The sequence below is a fragment of the Engystomops pustulosus genome, chromosome 3, assembly GCF_040894005.1.
Source record: "Engystomops pustulosus chromosome 3, aEngPut4.maternal, whole genome shotgun sequence".
In the NCBI taxonomy this organism is placed as follows: domain Eukaryota; kingdom Metazoa; phylum Chordata; class Amphibia; order Anura; family Leptodactylidae; genus Engystomops; species Engystomops pustulosus.
The window spans coordinates 87,294,350-87,320,757 of record NC_092413.1 but is presented as its reverse complement, the minus strand read 5'-3'; the positions used below and the strand labels follow the sequence as shown (position 1 = coordinate 87,320,757).

Below are 26,408 nucleotides of genomic sequence, written 5' to 3'. Positions count from 1 at the left end.
TTCCGGCCGGCCATGGCCGGGTACGCCTATCCGTCCCTATTCACATTGTGAATGCGGGCCAGAAGGTTGTCAGGTCCGTCCAGAAGCTGAATGCAGCGCTGCTCCGGTGGCCATGTTTGTTTACATGGCGCCCGGACCGTAGCCACAGAAGCGCTTGATACCGGAGGGCACCGGAAGGTAAGTACATCTTTATTGTTTTAAGCAGCCCGCTCCCGGCCACCTATAGTTTTTTTTTCAAAACTCTGACAACCCCTTTAACCCCTTAACGCTCTGCGCCGTAGCTCTACGGCGCAGAGGTATAAGGGATGTATGAAGAGGGCTCACGGGCTGAGTCCTCTTCATACAAAGGTGGGGGTTTTTGCAAAATGCATAAAACCCCCACCGCTAATAACCGCGGTCGGTGCTAGCACCGATCGCGGCTATTAACCCCCCCCGTTGCCGCCGGCAAAGTCGCCGGCGGCATTTAAAAGACGGCGGCGCGCGGGCGCCGCCATCTTTTTTTCGATCGCCACGCCCCCGAACGTCATCGGGGGGGCGGCGATCGGTTGCCATGGTAGCCTCGTGTCTTCTTTTGACACGAGGCTATCTGGCAGCTGCAGATTCGTTACAATGAGCCAGTGGCTCATTGTAATGAATGTGCTGCAAAAATGCCATATATTGCAATACAGAAGTATTGCAGTATATGGTAGCAGCGATCTGACCATCTAGGGTTAATGTACCCTAGATGGTCTAAAAGATAGTGAAAAAAAAAATAAAAAAAAAAGTTTAAAAAATAAAAAAAATTAATAAAATATTAAAAGTTCAAATCACCCCCCTTTCCCTAGAACGGATATAAAACATAATAAACAGTGAAAATCACAAACATATTAGGTATCGCCGCGTCCCAAAATGCCCGATCTATCAAAATATAAAAACGGTTACGGCCGGCGGTGACCTCCGAGGCGGGAAATGGCGCCCAAATGTCCGAAATGCGACTTTTACACCTTTTTACATAACATAAAAAATGAAATAAAAAATGATCAAAATATCGCACAGACCTCAAAATGGAAGCAATGAAAACGTCGCCTCATTTCGCAAAAAATGACACCTCACACATCTCCGTGCGCCAAAGTATGAAAAAGTTATTAGCGTCAGAAGATGGCAAAAATTTTTTTTTCTTTTTTGTACACATTCGTTTAATTTTTGAAAATGTATTAAAACACAATAAAACCTAGATAAATTTGGTATCACCGCGATCGCACCGAACCAAAGAATAAAGTAGGCATGTTATTTGGAGCGAAGAGTGAAAGTCGTAAAAACTGAGCCCACAAGAACGTGACGCACGTGACGTTTTTTTTCAATTTTTCCACATTTGGAATTTTTTTTCAGCTACGCAGTACACGGCATGTTAAAATAAATAACATCACGGGAAAGTAAAATTTGTTACGCACAAAATAAGCCCTCACACAGCTCTGTACACGAAAAAATGAAAAAGTTATGGATTTTTGAAGTTGGAGAGCGAGAAATCGGCCGAAAAACCCTGCGTCCTTAAGGGGTTAAATTACAATATCTTTAGAACCTCTTTTCATATACAGGCAGCCACCGGGTTACGTACAGGATAGGTTCTTTAGGTTTGTTCTTAAGTTGAATTGGTATGCAAGTCAGAAGCATATATTTTACAATTGTAGCTCCAGACAATTTTTGTTTTTATCCTACTGACAATTGGCTTTTCAAAATTTTTGGCTGTAATGGAACAAAGGATCATCAATAAAGCTTCATTACAGACACCTTACAGCTGAGCAATGAAGCATGGGACTATGGTACAGTATGCATAGGTCACAGTCAGGTGTCCTTAAACGGGTATTCCCATCTGGGCATTTACATTTAATTTCATTCATTTGCCATATGTAATCATTTCTTCAATTGGATATTACCGTATATACTCGTGTATAAGCCGAGATTTTCAGCACAAAAAATGTGCTGAAAAACCTCACCTCGGCTTATACACGAGTCAACTAAAAAAAACCTCACCCTCCGGTGTCCGGATCCTCGGCGGCAGCTCCCGATTCTCGGCAGCGGCTCTGCTCCTCTCTTATCGTCGTCGGAGGGTGAGTATTAAGTTTGTTTTTTTTAATAGCTTGGCCTACAGGGGGGACAGGCTGGCTGTATACTACACACTCGGCTTATACTCGAGTCAATAGGTTTTTCCAGTTTTTGGTGGTAAAATTAGGGGTCTCGGGTTATACTCGGGTCGGCTTATACTCAAGTATGTACGGTATTTAAAAAAAAATGTTCCCATGTGAAGATAATTTCTCATAAATGTAGTCATGTTGTCCCTCAGAAACGAGATATCTTCCTCGGATACGACCACCTGACATTTTGGCAGCACTGTTAAAATTATTGTCAGAAAAGAAAACCTGTACAGGCAGGCTCCGGGTTACGTACAAGTTCTGTAGCTTTGTTCTTAAGTTGAATTTGTATGCAAGTCAGAACTGTATATCGTATTTTCCGGGCCATTAGGCGCACCAGAATATAAGGCGCATTAGTCCGATGCGCCTTATGTAATAATTCCATATATAAGGCGCATCGGACTATAAGGCGCAGGGTCCGGGGGCGTGGCGGAGGTCCAAGGAAGGAGCGGAGACCCGACGGGACGAGACGCGACGGGGAACGCGGGGAAGGTGAGGGGGAGGTGGAGGAGGGCAGCGGACCATACTTACATAGGTCCCCGCTACCGGAGACAGCAGATCTCCAGCGGGAACTGCAGACCACGCGGCAGAAGTTGTTCGTGCCGCGTGGTCTGCAGTTCCCGCTGGAGATCTGCTGTCTCCGGTCTCCGGTAGCGGGGACCTATGTAAGTATGGTCCGCTGCCCTGTGCCATACATAGGGCGCACCGGACTATAAGGCGCACTTTGGATTTCCAAGGAAATCCAAGGCTTTTAAGTGCGCCTTATAGTCCGGAAAATACGGTATTCTATATTTGTAACTCCATTTCTTTTTGGTCTCTGACAATAAAATTTTCAAAAATGTTGGATTGTTATAAGAACCAGTATTAACAATTATTAAAGATGCTTTTTATTGTTACATCTGTTTATTGTAGCCTAGGGCTAAATTACAGTAAATTACCAACATAACTAGGGGTCATCTGCAAGGTGAGGACCAAATAAATAAATATCTGTGCGGAGCATGTGCATATGGGATATATAGCTATATTGCAATCGCGAAGGAAAGTGCAATTTAAAAAAAAAACAAAAAACATTCACCTCTTGCCTGAAAAAGATCTATTTCTTTGGTGAGACAGTCTATATCAATTTGTAACTGCCTGTTAGAACTTCGCAATTGCTGCATTTCTTCCAGCTTGAAACATAAAATAAAGCAAAAAATGGTTATATGGTTATATACACTTAGCAGTGAAACTAGAAGAGAACATTGCATTTTGTACATTGCATTGAGCTAGACAAACCATTTAGCACCACTTCGATAACAATCGTAACAGCCACAGTCTCTTGAAAAACATTTACAGGGATTGTCTACTTTCAGTAAATATTGGATTTAAGAAATCTAACCACAGTCTTGTGATGTCACACAGGTAGATGGCTCATAAGTGCCAGAGTGATCATAGATGCTGTACTGGGTCATAAGACGCAATCTAGAAAACCGTGATGAATTGATAGAGAAAGGATATCAGAAATAACACAATCTAACTTAATGTTACAGCATATCCCACCATAGATCTTCTGACAATGGTCTGGCAGGGCAGATTCTTCCCCTGAATAGCTTCTCCTGTCTGTACCATGCAGTGCTCTCTGCCTCCTGCCCCTCTCCCCTCCATACCGCTCTGTGCACAGGAAAAAGATAGGATCTTTCCCCATGTTACAGGCCGTATGTAATGCATTGCAATGGAGATGGGATGGTCACCCCTCCTCCTCTCCATCATGGCTGACGTATGCCGACCCGGCCGCAGCAGAGCGGGCATACAACAGTGTGAATGCAGCCCAAGACACTTCCTGCCGGAAAGCAGCAGCATGCGAATAATTACTCTTCAAGCTACAGATAAAATAAGATCTTTAAAGCAGGGGAAGGAGATACACCAGCTGACTGTGTTATAGCCAATATGTAGCAGAGCTGAGTGTCATTATGTTTTATATACAATCTCATGGATCTCATCAGCTCTCATCTATCTTTTTCTATGTGTCAGACAGTAGCAAAAGTTCAGAAGCTAAATGAAAGTGTATATAAACCTGTACCCAGATGATCTAAGCACATTATCAGCACACAGTATTTCATAGCATTAGAGGGATCACAAAGTGTCTGCAAAGAGTCCCCGTCCACACTCTGGAATTTGCTACTGACCACTAACTTATAGAAGCTAAAACAGCAATAAAACTGAGAAAAACTGTAAAGTAAGGGGGTTAAAAATTATCTTTATTATGTAAACATCACTAGGGGATTAAAATTTGAGTACTTTCTTTCATGACCAAACCCCCTTTTGACCAAATATAAGTTACTAGGTAAACTGTGTAGTGCGGCCACCTCAGCTGTCATTAGATGTTCATCAATAGGGATTAGAAAAGCCGTACCAACAGTATATAAATTGTGTAAAACGTAAAAATTTACAATAGTTTAATAAACTTTATAATGAGAATCTCAATAATAAAGTAAGCTAAATATAATAAATTTTCACATGAATACAATTATTCATATTAACATTACTTTTGAAAGTCTCGCATCTATACTGAATTTTGAAAGCATCAGAGAGCTAAGCAACAAGCTACAGCATACACTTACTGATGGAATTTGTGAAACTGAATTCGACCTATTTAAGCGCCTCTGGGTGAGATTGTTTTCCATTTCATTGACCTCGGTTTTAAGTTTGTCCAGCTTTTTCTTCTGTACTTCTAGTTCTCGATGAAGACGCTCCATTCTTGCTTTCTGATGTATCAGCAAAGCTTAAAAAAAAAAAAAAAAGTTTTAACCAACTTATTTTTTATTGTTAAGTATAAATGGCCAATATTTCTTAAAGTTAAAAAAAGATACCATTAAGGCTTTCTACTGCTTGGATTAGGGGAAACTATTTGGGTTAGTAAATGGCTTAGTGATAGAAAACAGAGGGCGGTCATTAACCCCTTATCACCGACACTAGTTTTCAGCTCAATGACCAGACTCGATTTTTCAAATCTGACATGTCTCACGATAATTGGTTATAACTTCGGAACGCTTTAACATATCCGGGTGATTTTGAGAATGTTTTCTCGTGACACATTGTACTTCATGTTAGTTATAAAATTTAAGTGATAAGTTTTGCATTTCGTTCTGAAAAAAAGTGAAAATTTGGCAAAAGTTTGTAAAAATTCTTCATTTTCCAAGTTTGAAATGTTCTGCTTTCCAGACAGGAAGTAAAACTACCCAAAAAGTTTGATAAATTACATTTACGGAATGTCTGCTTTATGTTGAGATGATATTTTATGCATCCTGTCATTTTTCTAGGATGTTATGAGGTGCAGAACTTTAGGTGCGATTTTTCTCATTTTCATGAAAATTGCCAAAACTCACATTTTGAGGGAAAACTCAGCTTCCAAGTGACTTTGAAAGGCCTAAATAATAGTAAAACCCCATAAATGACCCCACTATAGAAACTTCACCCCTCAACGTATGTAAAACAACTTCTATTAAGTCCATTAACCCTTTAAGTGTTTCACATGGGTTAAAACAATATGGACCTGCGATTTAGAAACTATGGAATTTTTTTGGAAAATACATTCATTTAGGCCAAAACTGACATTTTCAGAATAAATTAAATGATGAAACGCACGGCAACGTTTGATGCCCAATTCCTCCCGAGTGTACTGATACCCCATATGTGGTGGTAAACTGCTGTACGGGCGCACGGCCAAGTATAGAATGAATGGAGGCGCCATTCACAGCAGATTTGTTTTGTCACATTGTACTACCTATACATTTTTATTTTTTTTTGGTAATGCGAACATATGAGGGCTTATTTTTTACGGAATGAGATACAATGTATAGATAATTCATTTAGGGGGTCTATAGCTTATTCATGAGATTTTATTAACTATTTCAAGGGGGACACAAACAAAATCATCAATTTTTATTTAGGATTTTTAGCATTTTTTTCCCCCGCTCACCGTAACGTAAAAATAATATTTTATCTGTATTCTCTGGTTCACTACGATTGCGGTGATACCTCATTTATATAGTTTTTCTTATCTTTGCTCAATTTTCCTGAGCAAAACCAATATTGGAGAATATCGCATTGTTTTTACTATTGACAACTTTTTAGGGCCATAACTTCTGTATTTTTCTGTTGTCAGACCTGGTTGAGGGCTTATTTTTTGAGAAAAGAGTTGTTCTTCTCAGTCATATCATATTAGGGAACGTAACTTTTTTTGATCACTTTTTAGAACATTTTTTGTGATGTGTTTGATGAAAAATTGTATATTACGGGAAGTTTTTCGTAGTTTTTTTTCATCGTTCACCGAGCGGGTTCAATATTGATTTAGATTTATTGTACAGATTAATACGGACGCGGTGATACCAAATATGTACATTTTTCGTGTGTTTTTGTGTTTTATATACTGTATTTGCATTATATGTGTAACTGGGGAGATTATGGGACTTTATTTTATTTATTTAATTGTTATTATAAAATGATTTAATCTTTTTTTTTTTACTTTCACATATTTTCCACCTTTTGGCTTGAACAAGCGATCATCTGATCACTTATTCAAGCCTTTACACTGCAATACACTTGTATTGCAGTGCATAGTGTAAGTAACTGAGCATGCCACGCATGCTCAGTTACTTACAGCAGGGTCCTGCCAGGACCCGGCGAGAAGAGGAGCCGACAGCCTCGGGTCACTCGTCGGGACCCGGTGCAGCGGCAGGAGGGATCGGATCCCCCGGTAAAGGGGGGGGGGTCCAATCCACGGGGGACACACTTGCACGCCGCGGTCATTTTCCCAATCCCGGGTGTTAGTGCCGGGTCTGGGCTGTGATATCACAGCCCGACAACGGCACTATACTGACCCGATGTCCCGAAATCTTCTTCTGACGCGGCGCCGTAGAAAGGCGTCGCATCAGAAGAAGTACCCTTAGTGACTGACGTAGATTCCCGATAGGGAGGTCATAAAGGGGTTAATGGCACATTGTCAGATTGGGTTGAAGTTATGAGTGCCACAGGGGTCACTTTTTAATATTTTTATCATTTAACTCATTGAGAGTTTACAATGTAGAGTTTCAATATCTGCAGATACTAAAGTACATAATTACTATAGAAATTAATACATAAGATGACAGTATATTACAGAGGGATTTGTGGAAGCTGGAGGAATGGGTCAAGAAGTGATAAACCCCATGGTAAAACTGATGAAGAAAAATAATAGGAACTATAGCAAGCTCAATTTTACTGATAATTGCCAAAACAAATGATATGAGAATACCTGAGTGAAGTTGGCCCCCCCCATCTTGTTGAGATCAAAACTTGTGCCGAACAATTCTGCTACGTTTGTGCTGCTCAAACTTTTGTTTGTGCTACTTTTGAATAGATGAACAAAAAATTTTAAAAAGCAGCCCCCCCCCCCAATTAACCGAGTTGAACAAAAATGGTGTCAAGCGTTAGTGCAGCAAAAATTTTCATTTGTGCCGCTATCATTTTTAATATATTCACACTTTTTTTTTCCAGAGGTCATCAGAGTTAATTTCTGCCAAAGTACAATGTGTTTGCTGGCTCCCCCTGGTGATCAAACCAGGGAAGTGTCACTAGGTTCAATTTTTACCAGTTCATCCTAAACACCTTTAACCTATGCAAACACCTGTACATACCTTAAAAATGATAGCGTCACTAACGAAAATTTTTGCTGCACAAATGTTTGACACCAATTTTGTTTGATTTGAACAAGGTGGGGGGGGGGGGGGCAACTTCACTCAGGTTAAGAGAATCTATTCCTCTCTTGATGTCTCACAAGGACATATAGTTTTACCCTTACACAAAATCACTGGAGAGGCCACAAATGGAATATTGTGTACAGTTTTGGGCACCAGTGTATAAAAAGGACCAACCAAGATTATTAGGGGAATGGGGGAACTTAAATACAATGATAAATTACTAAACTTGGGGTTATTCAGCTAAAAAATAAAAAGACCACCACTCCAAAAAGACAATTACTTGGTAGAACTAAGGCCGCATCCACATGTCCATAGGGGGACCAAGTACAGCCGCAAGCTTGTGGCTGTACATACGTCCCTCCTAGACGGGCAATGGCTGCATATGTGGCACCGTACCTCTCTGTACACGAGGAAAAGATAGGACATGTCCCATCTTTCCCCTGTTACGGACCATGCGCCCTGGAACACTATAGAGAGGGGTCACACCTCCTCCTCTCCATCACGGCTGACGTGTACCCGCCCAGCCATAGCCATGCAGACATACGTCAGTCTGCACGCGGCCTAAAGCTGAAAAAAAAAAAACTTAAGGCAAATAAAGTTATGGGAAGCATAGATTCCCGTGATAAGGACATAGTTTGGCCTTATACAAATCACAAATGGAATATTGTGTACAGTGGTGGGCACCAGTATATAAAATGGGTGCAGAGGTGAGAAACCAAGCTTATTTATGAAGCTGTACTTCAGTCCTTCCATCCTTTAATTACATAGTCTCCCACATTCAATCGGGCCATAAGAAATCATATGAAAATATTTATTTTATCATAAACAAGTGAGCATAATAGACACAAGGAGAGTGCAATGTGTACCTATTCAGCATATAAATGCTTTTAAACTCTTACAGGTCAAGGATTCAAGAAACTGGTCCTATTCAACATGGTGTAAGCAGAATGATATATTGGTCCTGTATGCTCACGAAAAAATACAATAAACAGAGTGAATGCAGCATGAATATCAAACTCTGTTGAACAGAGAAGTAATTTCCTTATATTGGGGTTTAGCAACTACTTCTATACACCTCTATATCATGCAAAAGTAGTTATCCCTTAACAGAAAGCCTAAGTTAAAGTCAAGGGTCCACTTTACAGTGGACACCAGCCATGTATGAGGAGCGCTCAGCAACCCCCCCCCCAAAAGAAAGTATACTTCATATACTTTAATTAAAACCAAAAAATGTTTTATATGGATTCCCAATTATGTTACAGTTGCTTTAACTCTTCTGCCATGGAAGTATCTCATACATCTGTACGGCCACAGACGTGACACGTCCTCTTTTCAGAGGGCTATAACTCCGGACCTGTGGCACCTATATATTCGATTCTTCATCTAAAAGAAGAATCCCCTTTTCCATATGAATCTAAAATTTCTAGGTGTCATGGAACCTGAGATATTGATATTTATATTGAGCATTTTGGTTCATATCTCTGGTTCCCTGGCACTTAGAAACATAAAGTTAAATTTACATGAAAAGAGGAGAATCAGCCCTTTCCTAGAAGTGAAATTATATAAGCCACAGCTCCGTGGTTATAGCCCTCTGGCTAGTGGTTATTAGCCAGAAGGGACAATTTGGAGGAGGCTACGTATATTTTCATTGATTTTAAAATAACTTGTTTTCGCCACAAAGTTGCATGGTGGTGGTACAGGTCAAGTGCAAATGCAAATTTGCTTGCTTAAAAAAAAAAATATATATATAATTATAATATAATATAAAATATAATACAATATATATACACACATCCTCATCTCGGCTTATACACGAGTTAATAAAAAAAAAAAATTAATACTCACCCTCCGGCTCCCGGTCCTCCGGCTTCTCTCTTCTATCTTCACGTGCCAGCAGTCGCGTCTATGCGACTTGCCAGCGGGTGCACAATATGATGCGCGGTGTAGCACTGTGCGACTGCCGGCACATGAAGATAGAAGCCGCCGCCGAGGATCGGGAGCCGCCGCCGAGGACCGGGAGCCCCCACTAAGCATCAAAGTTGAGTATCGTCGGAGGGTGAGTATAACGTTTATTTTTTTATTATTCGCTAGGCATACTGAGGGCAGGCTGTATACTTTTTGGGGACAGGCTGATTGTATACTACTTCGGACAGGCTGTATACTACACCCTCGGCTTATACTCGAGTCAATAGGTTTTCCCATTATTTTTTTTGTGGTAAAATTAGGGGTCTCGGCTTATACTCTCTATATATATATATATATACACACATATATACATATACACACGTTTTATGGGCATCTTTACTTTTTAATCTGTTTTATTGCTATATTTTGCTGGTTGTGATTTTTGGTTCTCAGTTTTAGTGATATTATGATGATTTATTCATGTGAATATATGACTGAGGTACTTGCAATAGTAGACAGAGAATGACACTCACCCCTTAGTATTATCTTCCTTGTGTTATGTTGTTCTCTCTCCACCATGTATATTGCCTGTAGGAGTACGATCTACAAATGTCACAAATTAAAATACTAAGGGGCGAGTGCCATTCTCTTTGTGTAGTATTATTGGATTCTACTTTAACCGGTTAAGAACCGGGCCCTTTCCCGTTTTTTCATTTCCATTTTTCACTCCCCACCTTCAAAAATCTATAACTTTTTTTTATATTTCCACGTAAAAAGCTATGTGACGGCTTGTTTTTTGCGTAACAAATTGCACTTCATAGTGATCTCATTGAATATTCCCTGCCATGTACTGGAAAGCGGGAAAAAAAATTCCAAATGATAGATTTTAGGGCTTTCACTTCATGCCACAAATGACATGTCTACTTTATTCTTTGGGTCAATACCATTACAGGGATACCAAATTTGTATAGTTTTTATGTTTTCATACATTTACAAAAATTAAAACGCTAATAACTTTTTCATACTTCGTTGTACGGAGTTGTGGGTGGAGTCATCTTTTGCGACTTTTGCTGATGTTTTCAAAGATATTTTTAGGACTGTACGACCTTTTGATCACTTTTTATAGAATTAATTTTTTTTTTAAATGGCAAAAAAGTGCCACTTTTGACTTTGGACACGATTTTCCGTTACGGGGTTAAACGCAGTGAAAAACAGTTATTATATTTTGATAGATCAGGCATTTTCGGACGCGGTGATACCTAATGTGTTTATGATTTTTACTGTTTTTATTACATTATATTTTTTTTAATTTTTTTTTATTTTTACTTTATTTTTCAGACTCCCTAGGGTACTTTAACCCTAGGTTGTCTGATCGATCCTACCATATACTGCCATACTATAGTATGGCAGTATATGGGGATTTTACTCATACATTACAGCAGTGGTGGCGAACCTATGGCACGGCTGCCAGAGGTGTCACTCATAGCCCTTTCTATGGGCACCCGCGCCATCACCCCAGCGCAGAGTTTGCGCGACATTACTCAAGGCCTCTTACAGTCTCAAGAACACTAGAATGAAGCTACAATGATAACCAAAGCTTTTTCTCCTTTCTACTTTATTTGTGTCCTCAGGTGCCTATACAATTTAAACATGTGACAGAGCAGGGAGTAATAAGCTGTCTGCACTTTGCGAAAAATATGTGGGTTTTGGATGTAGTTTGGGCACTCGGCGTCTATAAGGTTTGCCATCACTGCATTACAGTGTGCTGATAGCTCTGTGCAGGGGGTGGGGCTACAGGCTCAGAGCAGAAAAAGACAAATCTCATCTGCACGATCTTACACAGAAATCCAAGAAGGTGGCCGCCCGACCTCATGTCAGATGTTAGAGGGTTGTGTCTAGGGGCTACTGAAATTGTTTGCAGCAGGACTGAGAGACTGGTTGAAATTATAGCTGTGAAATGCTGTATTTTTGTTAATAACAGTGAATTAGAGAATGTGTTATTTTGATGTCCCGAGTACATATAAGAAACTTGTCTTCGTGGGAATATCCCTTTAAGTCATTTTATTAAGCACGTGTTTTATCATCCTTTAGCACAATGTGTTTGCAATACATTACAGGGTAACTTCCCCACATTAGAGCAGCTTTTGGCCAGGAGAGAGACAGGGGGGCTTGGCTGCAGGACAGCTGCATAGGAATTGTCCAATCTACAAGGACTTCCATTAGCAGCAAAGTGGATGGTATGAGCACTGGGCTCAGTCATTGGCATCTCACCAGCACATAGTCCCGTTTCCACGGACCAAGCAAATTTGTGAGCTGCTGCCACATTACTACAAATTTCATTCTTTTCCTTCAGTAAAAATACTCATCACATTTTTAGTTGTCAAGGCTTAATTCAGATTGCTCCATGACAGGTCTGGGAGTCTCAGGGAGCCTATTGGCTATTATAGCAAAGGATCTAGAAGTCTAATTAAGCTACGAAGAGGAAGGGGGTGGGTTGGCGCAATACGAATCAATATTGCCTTGCCAGTACCATTTAAATAAATTAGCCAAAATCAGCATCATCCATTAAAGCAAAAGCCTGCCTCCCATCAAGGACCTTATTTAGTCTTTGTAGTCTAGTACGTATATCATAGGCAGACATTTTACAGTCCATATTGCTCTGTAGTAGTGTGTTGGCTTACAGACTGACATAAATAGGGATAAATCACAGCATGCTGGCAGTTTCAAGTGACTGCTGGCAGGAGAGTACTGGAGGAAAGCCTACCAGCCTTGTATTAACATTGCACAAAAATATTCTATAAATCAGGATGTCAAAATATGGAGAACCACAAGGAAGGGAAAAGCAGAGGCACAAAAAGGAAGGAGATATGAGGCAGAGGAGAAGTCTTCATTTGGGACAAGGAGGGAAAATAGCCCCTAGACTTGTCACCTTTGAAATAAAATTTAAAGAAACATTCAATACGAATAGTTACCTTGTGTATAAGCTGCATCATCTGAACCAACGCTTAACTTCCTTGCATCATTCATTCTATCATGTGCTAATACAGGATCTGTTATATGGATGCCTTCTGGCTCTGCAAATGGAAGAAGATTTGTCGGCTCAAAGGTTGGGGACACAACACCCGGAGAAACTGAAGGTGGTTTGTTTGGGGATACAGTTATTTTAAAAGTATATTTTGTATTGGGCTGAGTCACTACAACACGTGGCGACGTGGCAGATATGTTGTTTCCAAGAGGTCGGCTTTTGGGTGGATGATGATGTATGAAAGCAGGTCCCATGCTTACTTGCCCAGAGACATTTCTGGCTGTACTGGCTGCACCAGGATTAGCGGAAATAAAAAGTGTTGGCTGATTTCTAACCATCTGGTCATCACCACTAGGAGCTGAAATATAGACCTTAGGCTGGCTACGGCCCAAGCTTTCATCTGTGCTTTGAGGACCGGCAATGTAAACAGTAGGCTGGTTCCTTGACTGGTTGTTCAAAACAGAAGGGTTAGTGGAACTTCGAGAACTTGATGAACGCAGCATTGAGTTACTTCTTTGGGGTGGTTCAAGTTTAATTTCTATTTGGTTTTTCCTGGGACCAGTTGAGATATTTTGAATGTTGTACTGGGTTGAAGGCTGGGAACCACCTGATGAATGAAGCATTGGTGCTTGAGGAGTGGTGGGTGAGCTAATAGGCATGTACACATGAGAGGTCTGGTGACCTTGCTGATTCGGCTGTGCTGAGGTATGTGATTGAGTGTAAGATGAAGGAAGGGTTGTCCAAGGATTTTGCTGCGATGAATGATAAGCTTGCTGTTGAGTGGGATTTGGAGACATCCAGCCTGATTGCTGAGGGGTTTGTCTTGTTGTGCCACCTTGAGAAGTGATATAAGGTCTAATATATATTGAATTTCCATGAGGACTGTTAAGTACAGGTGGCGGACCACCATGTATGTGCAAAGATGTAGGGGTATTACGATTAGACTGGATATTTGGAGCCAAGGTAACCATGATAGGATTGAACCTAGTTTGCAAGCCAGAGGAGCTTTTGCTGCCCAACTGAAGTCCAAATTGATGACCCGAGTTTGAAGCATTAATAACATTTGTCATCCCAAAGACATTAAAGTTAGAAGGCACAACAGGCGCCGTTTGTGGCTCCTGTGGATACAATTCATTGTTTGTTTGACCTCCCTGAAGGTGTCCATCACTTATACTGTGACTTAAAGTCCTGCTGTTTCCATTTATTCTGTTTCCATCCCTGCCCTCATGGTATTGAGACTGCAAATCCAAATTAAGGGAAGTCATGTGATTTCTTAAGCCTGCAATGCTCGATTCTTCAGGAGACACGTCACCTTCACCATACAGATATTTTGTACTTTCTTGAGAGAGGACTGCGCAGCAAGCATCCAGATTGTTGTTGTGCTAGAAAAAAAAAAAACAGAATTAATAAAAAAGGAGAAGAGTTGCAAAAAAAATAATAATAATAAGATCTATTTTCTATACAGTGTACAGACACAGTCCCAGGGTTACATACAACATAGGTTCTTTAGGTGTGTTCTTAAAGCAGTTTTTCCACAAACAAACTTGCTGATTGCTGGAAGCGGCAGTGAGGAGACCCCAACAAATCATTAGAACAGGGGGGTTCGAAGGAGTCGCTATGCTTGCCAATCTCATCAGCTCTTCTGCTCCTCTCATCTTGAGCAGCGGCAAGTAGTCTGGCGGAGATGCCTCATCAGAGACCACACCAATAAGTTAGGCCCTTGCCTGTGGATAGAACCTAACTTGTTTCATGGGAAAACCCGTTTAAGTTGAATTTGTACACACAAAAAATGTATTAGTTTGCTCCCCTGACAATGGATTTTCAAAATTTTTTGGTACTATGGGAACAAGGATTATTAAAAATAAAACTTCATTACAGACACCTTACAGCTGATCATTGCAGATTACTAAACTAAAACATCCAGAGAGCTTCACCAGAGGTCACAGTAATCAGAGAGGTCCGTCTAAGTCGGGCACCACCTGTATTACATTCCCTTGTGAGGAGTTCCTTTGGGACTGTTTGCAGTTGTGGGTAATTATTGATAAAAAAAAATTATAATTTGTACTCAATGCTTCAACAATTCCACCAGAGGTGCCTAACAAATAAGGCAGCTTTATGCCCTTAGCAAATAGTCATGGCTGTTATTGGTCAGATGTGGCCACCAGGTGTCCAGCTAGCCAATCAATGCCATGCCTAGTCCAAGTTGGGTGGAGATGCCGAAACTAAAGTTCAGTTCCGCTCATCTCTAGTTATGACAATCCTTGCTTGGTCTATGAATTCCTATGAAGTTTCCAAGGTTGCAGAAAAGAGGGAAATTCCTTACTAACCTACATCAATGGCCTCTCACCTATACTGATAAGATATAATGACATGGAAACACCACATTTTATGGTTGGGAGTCAATTATTTTTGGAAAAGTCTTACTGATTTGGCAATTATCCCACATCTTAATACTAGGCTTCTTAGAAGTCAGACATTGAAGTAGAATCTATAAAGATAATGCCTTAACCCCTTAGCGCTCTGCGCCGTAGCTGTACTGCGCTGAGTCCCGCGAATAGCGCTCAGCGCAGTACAGCTACTGCGCAGAGACGATGCCGGTTCAGCGCTGTATAGCAGCCGAACCGGCATCGTTAGCCGCGGGATTTCAACGGTAATCTACCGTTGACATCCCCGGCTAACACCCGCGGTCGGAGTGGGCTCCGATCGCGGGTGTTTAACCCGTTAAATGCCGCGGTCAACGCGACCGCGGCATTTAACATGCCTTCTGGGGGTCTTTACATCACAATCGGCCCCCCCGCACCGTTTTCGGGGGGGCCGATTGCCGTTTTGCCACCTCTGGGGTCCGATCGGGACCCCAGAGAAGCCTGGAGGGTTTACCTTTAAGATGGCGTCTGTGACGTCATCTTAAAGGCAAAGTGTCAGCCTATGCATCTGCATAGGCTGGCACTGATAATACCCTGCAATACATTAGTATTGCAGAGTATTATCAAGAACAAGCAATCAGATGATTGCTTGTTCATATCCCATGGTGGATCATGTAAAAAAATGTAAAAAAAATGTTTTTCAATAAAAAATTACTTTATAAATCACTAAAAATGCCCATAAGCCCCAAAACATATAAAGAGACATATAACACTCAAAAAAGTCTAAATCATAACACAAACCCCACATATATAGTATCATCGCGTCCGTAACAATCCATAGAATAAAACTAAATAACTATTGAACCCATAAGATGAACGCCGTAAAAAAAAAAACGTTAAAAACCCGCCAAAAATTATGATTTTTACCTATTATATCCCACTAAAAATGCAATAAAAAGTGATCAACAAAACATATGTACTCCAGAATGATATTGCTGCAAAGAACAACATGTCCCGCAAAAAACAAGCCATCAACCAGCTCTGTAGCCAAAAACGTAACAATGTTATGCCACTTGGAAGACGGCGATGCAAAAATGATAGATTTTTCCCCACATTAGGGTTTTATTTGGCAAATTTAGTAAAACATAAGAAAAAATATTCATGTCTGGTATCCCCGTAATCGTATCGACCCATAGAATAAAGATAACAGGATTACTAGGCTATACGGTGAACACAAAAAAAAAAAAAAAAGTAAAAAATCCAGTACAGAATTGATGCTTTTCTACTCATGACCTCAAAAAAAGTTCCAAAATTTTCAACAATAGGTGATACCAACCCCAAAATGGTAACACTGGAAAAAGCATCTCGTCCCGCAAAAAAAATGCCGTCACATGGCCCAAATAACGGAAAAGCGAAAATGTTATAGCCTTCAAAAGGGGGCAACGAGGAAACTAAAATCCTGGCAGCTGCAGGGTGCTCCTTCCCTTCTGCGCCTTGCTGTGCCCCCATAACACAAGTAATGGCCACATGTGGGGGGTCGCTGCACTCAGGAGAAATTGTAGAACAAATTTTATGGTGAGTTTTCTCTTTTTATCTTTTGGAAATGTGTAAATTTTAGGGCTAGATGAACGTATAACCGACAAAATTTGACCATTCTAAATTTCACCGCCATTTTGATTCAATTACTATGAAGATCTCAAGGGGTTAACAATCTTTGTAAATGCTGTTTCTGATAGTTTGAGGGGTGCAGATTTGAAAATGGGTTGGTTATATAGGGGGTTTTGTTGCTAAATATGTAAAATTTGATTTCAAACAGTATTTATCCCCAAAATAGTCAATTCCGAAAATACGGAAAATCGCTATTCGATTTGTAGGCCGCGTGACGTCAAAATAAATTATCCAAACATTTCAAAAATTATGAAAATGTAAAGTAGACAAATGGGAAATGTTATTCGGCAAGTTATTTAGGTGGTAAATCTATCTGCCTGAAAACGCGGTGATTTTGAATTTCGAAAATGGCAAATTTTTCTAAAAATTCATCACTTTTTTCTTTTTTTTGTAAATAAACGCAAAACGTATCAGCCAAAATTTACCACTAAAATGAAGTACAACATGTGGGGAAAAAACAATATCAGAATCGCTTTGATAAGTAACAGTGTTCAAAAGTTATAACCATATAAAGAGACGCAGGTCAAATTTCAAAAAAAAGTTGTGAGCCTTAACCTGCAAACAGGCTGCGTCCTTAAGGGGTTAAAGAGATTGCCCCAGATTTCTTATTTCCTATTCATATGACTGCCACCAATCACAACAATGGGGGGTCCATGGGAGTGCTAAAAATAGGACATTTGGCCATCAACATTACCTTGATAGAGAATAATAGAGTATTTCTAATACTTGCATAGACAAGCTTGACCAGCTACTCCACAATTAGAGGGAACATGACCCCCATTCTAGGGATATGTGGGGTCCTAGTGTTTGAACCACCATGGACATGAATGTTATCCTGTGAAGTTGTTTTTTTAAGTTAAATTTTTATATATTCAAGTTTATTATATATTTCTCACTCTGCTCCTTACACCAGTGATTTTCAACTAGTGTGCCGCTACACATGGTCAGATGTGCCACGGGGAAAGTTCCCCAAACTATGGTGCCCCCTGTGTTTTGTTTCCCGGCAATGCACAGTCACGGCTTCTTACAATGTAGGAGACGTGTACAATAACACATGCGCAAGCTTTGAACCTCGCGCGACAAAATGACATCACCGAGGCCGGCGCATCATCCTGAGAGCAGAGAGACTCTCGCATTTGCCCACCGCCAAGGTAATGCCCACTAATAATGCTGACTATATGAGCTTTTGCCTGAGTATATTAACTGTTGGCAGCATATGAGCTGGAACTTTTAGTACTCCAGCAGTATACTGCATATAACAATGAGAAATGTAAAATGAGAAATACGATAGTCATGAGGCTGGAGTACTACAAGTACCAGCTCATATGCTGAGTATACGAGCTGGCACTTGTACTCTGGCCTCATTGTACCCCTTTATATTGCAGTATATGAGCCACATAATAATCAGCACCATATACTGTGACGCTGTACAGTGCATATCACCACAGTATATGATACTGATAATTATGTGCTCATATATACGTGGGACTGTATTTATGAGGTTACATGGGATTGAATATATGAGGGGGTTATCCTTTTTTTATTAGAATCTATATTATTAACTATATGTATAATATGACTGTTTTAGTGTCATTTTGTGCTATTTTGGTTGGTTGTGTCCCAGGATTTTCTAAGTATAAAAAGTGTGCCGCGGCTCAAAAAAGATTGAAAATCACTGCCGTAAGTTTTAGATTTTTCATATGCAAAGCTAGAGGAGGGCTTCTTGTCCGAGAGAAATTATATTTTCTAGTGGCACCATTCAATATTCTGTGCCGTGTACTTTATTTTTATGACTTTCAATCTGCACCTCTTTTTAGAATTTTTTGGGCAATTTTCTATATTGAGTGTGGTGGTGTGCATAGATTATGAGATGCTAGAGCCAGGAGACGCTCTAGTGGCAAAAGCCAGAGTACCTCAGTTTAATTTGCATTTTTACGAGAATGCGGCTGTTCCAAACCTAATCAAAAACAGTGATAATTTGAGAATGTGCACATAAATTAGAACAGTTTACCAGTCAGTAAAACCACTAGTCCAAAAAGTAAATACCCACCTGCTGCATGCACCGGGAAACAACAACTTCAGGCACCTCTGGGAATTTCTGCCGCAGGTCATTTAAAACCTTAAAGTCCACTTGCGAGCTTCCTTGGGCCATTCGTATAGTGCCTGTGCAGAACTGTTCTCAACAGTACAGTTCTAGGCCTTGGTGGAACCCGACTTCATCCCTTTATAAGCATTTTCTGCAAGTAAACAAGTAATAAAATGAGAACACAAAAATAACAATTATACCTGGCACTACTGGAATAGTCACGAGATTCCCTTATGAGGGGTTGTCAGGATAATTAACTTGCAAAGAGAAGGGGCTGATGTTGTCTGCTAAGAAAATGAAGTTGCAGATCACTTCCTGCAACAATTGCCTATGCTCCCTTTTCTCTTCCACTCCTGCAGCATTGTTTGCAAGTTTGCTCTTGTTTCAAACAAAATTATTCAGCCTGGTCAACCCATTACTTCCAGGTTAATTAACTCAACTTCCCACCTGCACCTCCAGAACTCCTTCCGAGCAACACCAATTGTCTGGAATGCCCTACACATTCCCAAATTGCATGTTTTTGAATTTCTATTTTCTAGTCCACACCTTCAAAAATCTAAACTTTTCATATATTTCCACGTGCACAGAGCTGTGAAAAGATTTTTATTATTATTCCAAGCCATGTACTGGGAAGAAAGAAATAATTCCAGATGCAGAAAAATTGGTGAAAACAGTTTAGTGAGGCCTCTGTTTTTACAGTTCTCACTGTGCGCTCATAGCACACATCTCATTTATTCTTTAGGTCAGTGTAAATCACTGTACAGGCGGTCCCCTACTTAAGGACAACCTCTAGTTATAGACGGACCTCTCTGACCACTGTGACCTCTGTCAAAGCTCTTTGGATGCAATAATCAGCTGTAAAGTGTCTATAATGAAGCACTGGGGCAAAAAAAAATAAAATAAATTATCTGGAACTACAATTATAAAAATACAGTTTTGAGTTGCATACAAGTTCAACTTAAGAACAAACCTATGGGGCCCATCAGTTACATAATCCAGGGACTGGCTGTAATACCAAATTTATACAGGTTTTATTGTGATTTAATAAATGTTAAAAAATTAAATACTGATGCAAATAACTTTTTCATACTTAGGTGTACAGAGCTGTGTAAGGTGTCCTTGTTTTGGGAGATGAACTGAAGTTTACATTTCTTCTATTTTGAGTACTGTATGCACTTTCATACTTTCATTTTCAAAACATACGTTTGGGTATTTTGAGCTTCAGTATATGGAGAATTTGCTACAGGTGTGTAACAATGTGCCACTGGCACATAGTTACAGATCTTCAGCAATGTCAGGACTTGGAGTCTAACACTCCAAGCTATTGTGGTGACCGATAGCCACTCTCCGATGTCACAGGGAACAACAAAGCTAAGATAGCAGCAGGTTACTGCAGCATTATTTATAAGTGAGCAGGTTCCTCTATCCTATTGATTCATTTAACGGTTTTGTTACTCAGTAATGCCATGTTCCGTGAAAAGATTCAGAACATAAAAAGGCATATTCTAATTCTAGTTTTTATAAAAATTAGTTTGAGTTTTCTACTAGTTTCATTTTATTAAAAAAAAAAAAACCCAAAAAAACACAACTGGCCTCACTATTATGTACAAGTGTAATAAAGGGCTGTAAAAAATGTGCTGAAAAACCTCACCTTGGCTTATACACTAGTCAAAAAAAAAACAAACAAACACTTACATTCCGGCAGCCCCGATGCTCGGCGTGGTTCCTCTTCTGTCTTCTTTGCAATACCCCGGTCCCCGCAGCTCCTCTTCTGTAACAATCGGCAGAGACACAGCCATGCCCTCTGCCGGCTGTTAAAGCAGACAGAAGAGGAGCCGAGGGGGAGCCAAACATCAGAACCACCCGAGTGCTAGGCTAATTGGGGGCGGACTGGCTGTATACTACAGGGGATGGCTGGCTATATACTGGGAAGCTGTGACCAATGCATTTCCCATCCTCAGCTTATACTCGAGTCTATAGGTTTTCCAAGTTTTTAGTGTTAAATTAGCAATGTCGGCTTAAACGCGGGTCGGCTTAAACTCGAGTATATACGGTACATTTATTCACTGTTTAATCTTCCATCATATATTTTCAGTTCAACCTCAGCAAAAAGGGGTTAACTGCTTAGAAAAATGTATGCACTATGCTTTGTTACTACTGCTGAGGGGATTTTTTGTCAATACTTGCTTTCATTTACATTAACTATATCAAATGTGCCTCGGAGGGACGTATGTACTTTGTTCAAATTTTTTTACTTAAGGAAGATTCAAGAATCTGCTGACTACAGGTAAGCTCTTTGTTACTTCCCTTTGGTGATTGTTTAACAGGATGTCAAATTAACACTATGGGGTACTGCAAAAGTGACTACAACATGTTACACAAAACCAGTTGGCTCAAAAATAAATAGCATATTCACAAACCTCACCTAGATCATCCTTTTCTATGCTTCTCAGTGCATACTTTTTTCGTTTTGGCTGTCTATTATTTTTTTTTAATACAAAGTTTTAAAGTTTAAGCAACAAACCAGTTCTCAAAACAAAATTTAAAAAGTTATGAAGACGGGAATCGAAAAATAGAAATGCAAAATGGAAAAAGGGCAAGGGGTTAAAACAAACAATAACAAAAAAACAATTGTTATAAGAAAACGTACAATTCAGATAACCCACAAAAATCTAGAGATTAGGGGTACTTTATTAGGCACTTGAGCATTAAAGTTGTACAGCATTTAAAGCATAACTGTAAAGTTGTAGTGATTTTACCAAATTATTATATGCAATTCTCCCTTGGAAAACAAACAGAACGATGCCTACTTTGTACTGCTCACCATTTTCTTCCAAAAGTTAGGGAAATTTCTGCTCTGAAAGTGTTTGACAAAAATCTCTCACTAATATCTGTCTGTCTATACCCTCGAGCTGAGGCCAGTTAGCTTGCCCATAGATGCCATGTTGCCTTGTGTTCTCTCGCAAAGTAATGAATTAAATCCATTTACTTTTCCACAAGTAAATCCACTAAAAACGGCACAGTGCACATACAGGATGTATATGGTGACCAGCCTGGCAGCTTCCATCACATCGAGGATCAGGGAACATGTAATAAGTGGAAGAAAGTACACCATTACATGAAGTCTATAGCATATGTTGTGTGAGCACTAAGGGTTAATAGCTCATTTCCACAGAGCTGACAAGGTGGGGGAAGTGAGCTGCATGAAGAGAGGGACAAAGAGAGTTCTGTAGAATCACAGACTGAGATGGAGAAACTGATAAGGAACAGGGGAGAACTTTTACCTCACTATTCTGTGTAGGAGATATCTGTATTCACTGTCTTGGACACATACAGCCCTGCTACATTCACCGTCACAGGATCTCCTCCCTGTGACCATGGAGCAGCAGCTCCCCTCCTCCCATGTAACAGACTAAGAAACAAAGTATAAACAAAGTACAGATACACAGGGCTTATCAGCACATGGAGAGGAAGCAGCTATTGCAGTTCTGAGGTTATCTGAGGGGTAGAGCAAAGGAACTGCTGCATATAGGCATCAAAGATAATAGGTAAAGTTGTTTTACATCCCAAGACCTATTGATTTGTGAAGAAAAAAAAAAACAACAAACCTTTACAGTTACTCTTTAAGCGAAAAAAAAATTGATGTAGAAAGAGACTTTAAACTACTAATACTGACACACTGGGAAAATATAATCCAACCAAACTGAATCTATTTAGAAAAAATAAAAAAATAACCACGTAATTAACAGATTGGTCCCCATGCCTGCAGCCCCTTCATAAACCTTGTACTTATGTTGGTGCAGTGTGCCCTTGATTCCATTTTATTGTGGAATAAGGCAATCATACAAAGCCCCTAATATTAGGGCTCTTGCAGAATGATGCTTCTGCATTTATGCAGATGGGGAATGCTGTAACATCAATAAGGACATCACAGGGAATTCCTGTGCAAAGGGGAGACGTGGTGTATGTGGTGGCAGGTATACCATTTATGTATTTGAGTGGAAAACCCATTTAAGTTACATTCTTTTAAAGTGTTCTCTATATGCAAGAAGCTCTAAATTTAGAAATATTGAAGTCCTTTTATTATGGGAACTCTAAGGAAGTATAGTTGCCAAAGAGCATACATAGCTTAAAGAAATGTACAAGTAGTTTGGGAATGAAGCCAAGTGTATAACAAATGAGCATTTCTCACCAACAATATTTAGGTTACAGGAGTTACCTCATGTGCCCTTGTAGACTTTTAGATCCGTGCCCTCACCGCATTTTCTGCAAGGATAAAAATTAAAAAAGCACTGATTGGTCAAATAATTTTCCACGCACATGAATTAACAGATTTTTTTCATACAAATGTACCCATGTACATGTACAGAAACTTGCCATAATGACAGAAGAGCTTAGACTTAAAAAGTAAGAGTTCAGATTTTTACAATTTATTATGTTACCTAAACCCAATTTAGATAAACTAAAGAGCACAGGACGGAATAAACACCATTTGTTTCACTTGAATTGGAATGCTGCAGTTTTTCTTCTGATATAGATATATATCCATTTCTTTCTAATTTAACAAACACTACTAAATCATTCATTTACAAAAAAAAAAGCCAATGCATTTATAATATAATACATAGGGGATAAGAAACCAATCTAATTCATAAAATAACTAGAACATAGTTAGCTGTCTGTGGTTTATTCTATTATGGAATAGAATCTGTTCCCTTTCACTTGCATATAAGCAAATATCTCTAGTTATTTATGACGGAAAAAATAGCCATACAGCCAGCATTAGTTTTAACATGACAAAAAATGAATTTGACAACAGACACCACTATCAATGGTGTGAATTGGGCCTTACAAAAGGTTTTTTCTTGCAGAGATCCCAATGCTGTTTTGTGGCACATGTATAAAACGGAGAAGGCAGACAATCACATTCTGATTGGTGGAAATAGAAGTAAACAAGTTGTACACTGTTAAACTGGCCCCCCTTGTTCAGACATGCCACTGTTCCTGAATAAACATCACAGGGCTGTGACACTCATATCAGCAGTGTGGTCCTGTTATTCCACTTATAGGTGGGTGTGGGAGGAAGGCATGTTAGACCCCAAATGCAATTAATGTGCTTTCCCAGAAAACTTGTTTAACTGGTAAATCTTGCGGTAGGATTAGACTCATCTGGAGAAGATTTTCACACAAAAAAAAAAAAAACAAAAAAAACAAAAAAAAAAAAAACACTATATTCACTTTGCCCACTTCATCAAATATTTTAGGGAACAAGAGACTTTTAGTTTCCTAATTTCTAATGCCACCTTATGAGTTCACTGCCAAAAGGGCCTACTGAAACCTGGAGCTGACCCTGGGGTCACTCTTTGGGGGTTTCTATTGTTTGGGCATCTCAGAGGCTTCTTAAATGTGACATACAATCTAAAATCCGTTGGCAAACCTTCCCCTCTGGGCTCCACTGGGCGCCAGTACAACAGTTTGATATTTATATAGCGCACACAGATCACGCAGCGCTGCACAAAGCATGTCAAATTGGTCCCTGTCCACAGGGGGCTCACAGTCTAAACAACCTAACAGTATGTTTTGGAGTGTGGGAGGAAACCGAAGTACCCGGAGGAAACCAACGCAAACACGGAGAGAACATACAAAAACTCTTTGCAGATGTTGACCTGGGTGGGATTCGAATCCAGGACCCCAGCCCTGCAAGGCAGAAGTGCTACCCACTCAGCCAACGTGCAACCACATAAGAGTTGATTCTGTATTCGGGATAACAGACTAGGACAAGTTCTTCTATGTAACACACCTGCTTGCACCAGGGAGGAGTCAATAGACTTTACTCTCCACATTCAAATGGATGAGAGTTTTCCAGCTCAAAACATTCAAGCTGGGTTCACATGATATTTTCAAAGCACTTGGTAAGCACAAACACAAGGCAAGCACATGCATTTACTAAACGGGCACATTTTGCCTTTTTAAGTGAATGGAAGTGAATAAGAAAACCCAAGTATTAGAAATGGGGTTAAACGAGGCAGGAAGTAAAGAATTCAAAGAATTTTAAGAGTATAAAGCTTTGTATACCAGCAAGGCATTCATCTACACATTTATGTCGGTGTTTGGGTATGAAACATTAAAAAGCTGGAAGACCCCGGGTTATGTAAAAGCCGGAACTGACATTTTTATAATTGTAGCTCCAGACAAACTTTTTTTGGTCCCAGTGACCATTGGATTTTCAAAATTTTGTGCAGTCATGGGAACACGGTTTATCAATAAAGCTTTATTACTGATCATTGCAGCCTGGAAAGTAAAGCATCCAGAGAGCTTTACCAGAGGTCACAGAGGTACGTCCGTTATTATGGTTCCGTTGTAATCAAAACAAAAAAAATTGTCCTATTGGGACACGTGAACCCATTGGTCACTAAAATTTTACTTTTATCATTTTTGTTAAAAGACGGATCAACTTCGTCCAATATTACGTTTAAAAGTTTACGGAGTGCAAGGACTATAGTTCACACCATAACTGGGAGATCAAAGTTTATCAGGCAGCATTCATCAACCCCTGAGGACGCCACGGCATGTGGCGAAACATGTCGCGGGGGCTAATATGTTAGTTTTTTAATTCAGAGGCAGTGGACAGCTAGACACCTAGGGCGCAAGTAAAATATATCAGAAATACAGCTATTTAGCCCCAGCATAGATCAACCAGACCATCATACAGAAGATACTGGCAAGAGGTGCATAGCACCGTAATAATTCTGAGGATCATACCTGTAGTTCTGGGGGCAGTATAACACAGAAGTGGGTGCAATAACCCAGTGTGAATTATACCTAATAAAGGAATACGTACCTCCACCGCAGTTACAGCTCTGTGACCCCATGCTCGGTGTCTGTGCACATTACTAGTCCCCTTTAACCAGTCGTAGTTGATGAATGCTGCCTGATAAACTTTGATCTCCCAGTTATGGTGTGAACTATAGCCCTTGCACTCCGTAAACTTTTAAAGTTAATATTGGACCAAGTTGATCCATCTTTTAACAAAAATGATAAAAGTTAAATTTTAGTGACTAATGGGTTCACGTGTCCCAATAGGACAATTTTTTTTGTGTTATATTCAAATTTAAACCCAGTTACAATGTGGTCTAAATATAAAAAAATTCCTTTGGTGATTGTGCGTTGTAATCAAAACACACAGCAAGTCCCTTAACCCCTTCACGCTCTGCGGCGGATATATCCGCCAAAAGGCTATGAAGGGTGTATATTAAGAGGGCTTACGGGGTTTCTTGAGGTTGTCGCGGCGATCGGTCTTCATCAGACCCGAGGTGCATGGATTCAGGAGATTTGTTACAATGAGCCAGTGGCTCATTGTAATGAACCATATGCCAAAACGCCATATACTGCAATACAGTAGTATTGCAGTATATGGTAGGAACGATTGGACCATCGTGCCTAGGATCATCGCTCCAATGTGCTGATAGCACATTG

General features: G+C 40.0%; 1 protein-coding gene across 4 annotated transcripts in view; it reads right to left on the bottom strand.

Moving 5' to 3' along the window:
* The window catches only part of TAB2 (TGF-beta activated kinase 1 (MAP3K7) binding protein 2), a 41,636-nt gene that overhangs the window by 3,402 nt on the left and 11,826 nt on the right, over positions 1–26,408 (bottom strand). For 2 of the 4 annotated variants that reach the window (XM_072141328.1, XM_072141325.1), the window contains exons 2-6: positions 23,152–23,198; positions 18,897–19,083; positions 12,763–14,197; positions 4,769–4,929; positions 3,244–3,337 (exon numbers count right to left, since the gene is read on the bottom strand). In XM_072141328.1, the coding sequence (XP_071997429.1) occupies positions 3,244–3,337; positions 4,769–4,929; positions 12,763–14,197; positions 18,897–18,998 (1,792 nt within the window). In that variant the 5' untranslated portion in view covers positions 18,999–19,083; positions 23,152–23,198. Of the gene's footprint in view, positions 1–3,243; positions 3,338–4,768; positions 4,930–12,762; positions 14,198–18,896; positions 19,084–23,124; positions 23,199–26,408 lie in introns of all 4 variants that reach the window. The other 2 variants (XM_072141326.1, XM_072141327.1) reach the window with 2 other exon arrangements.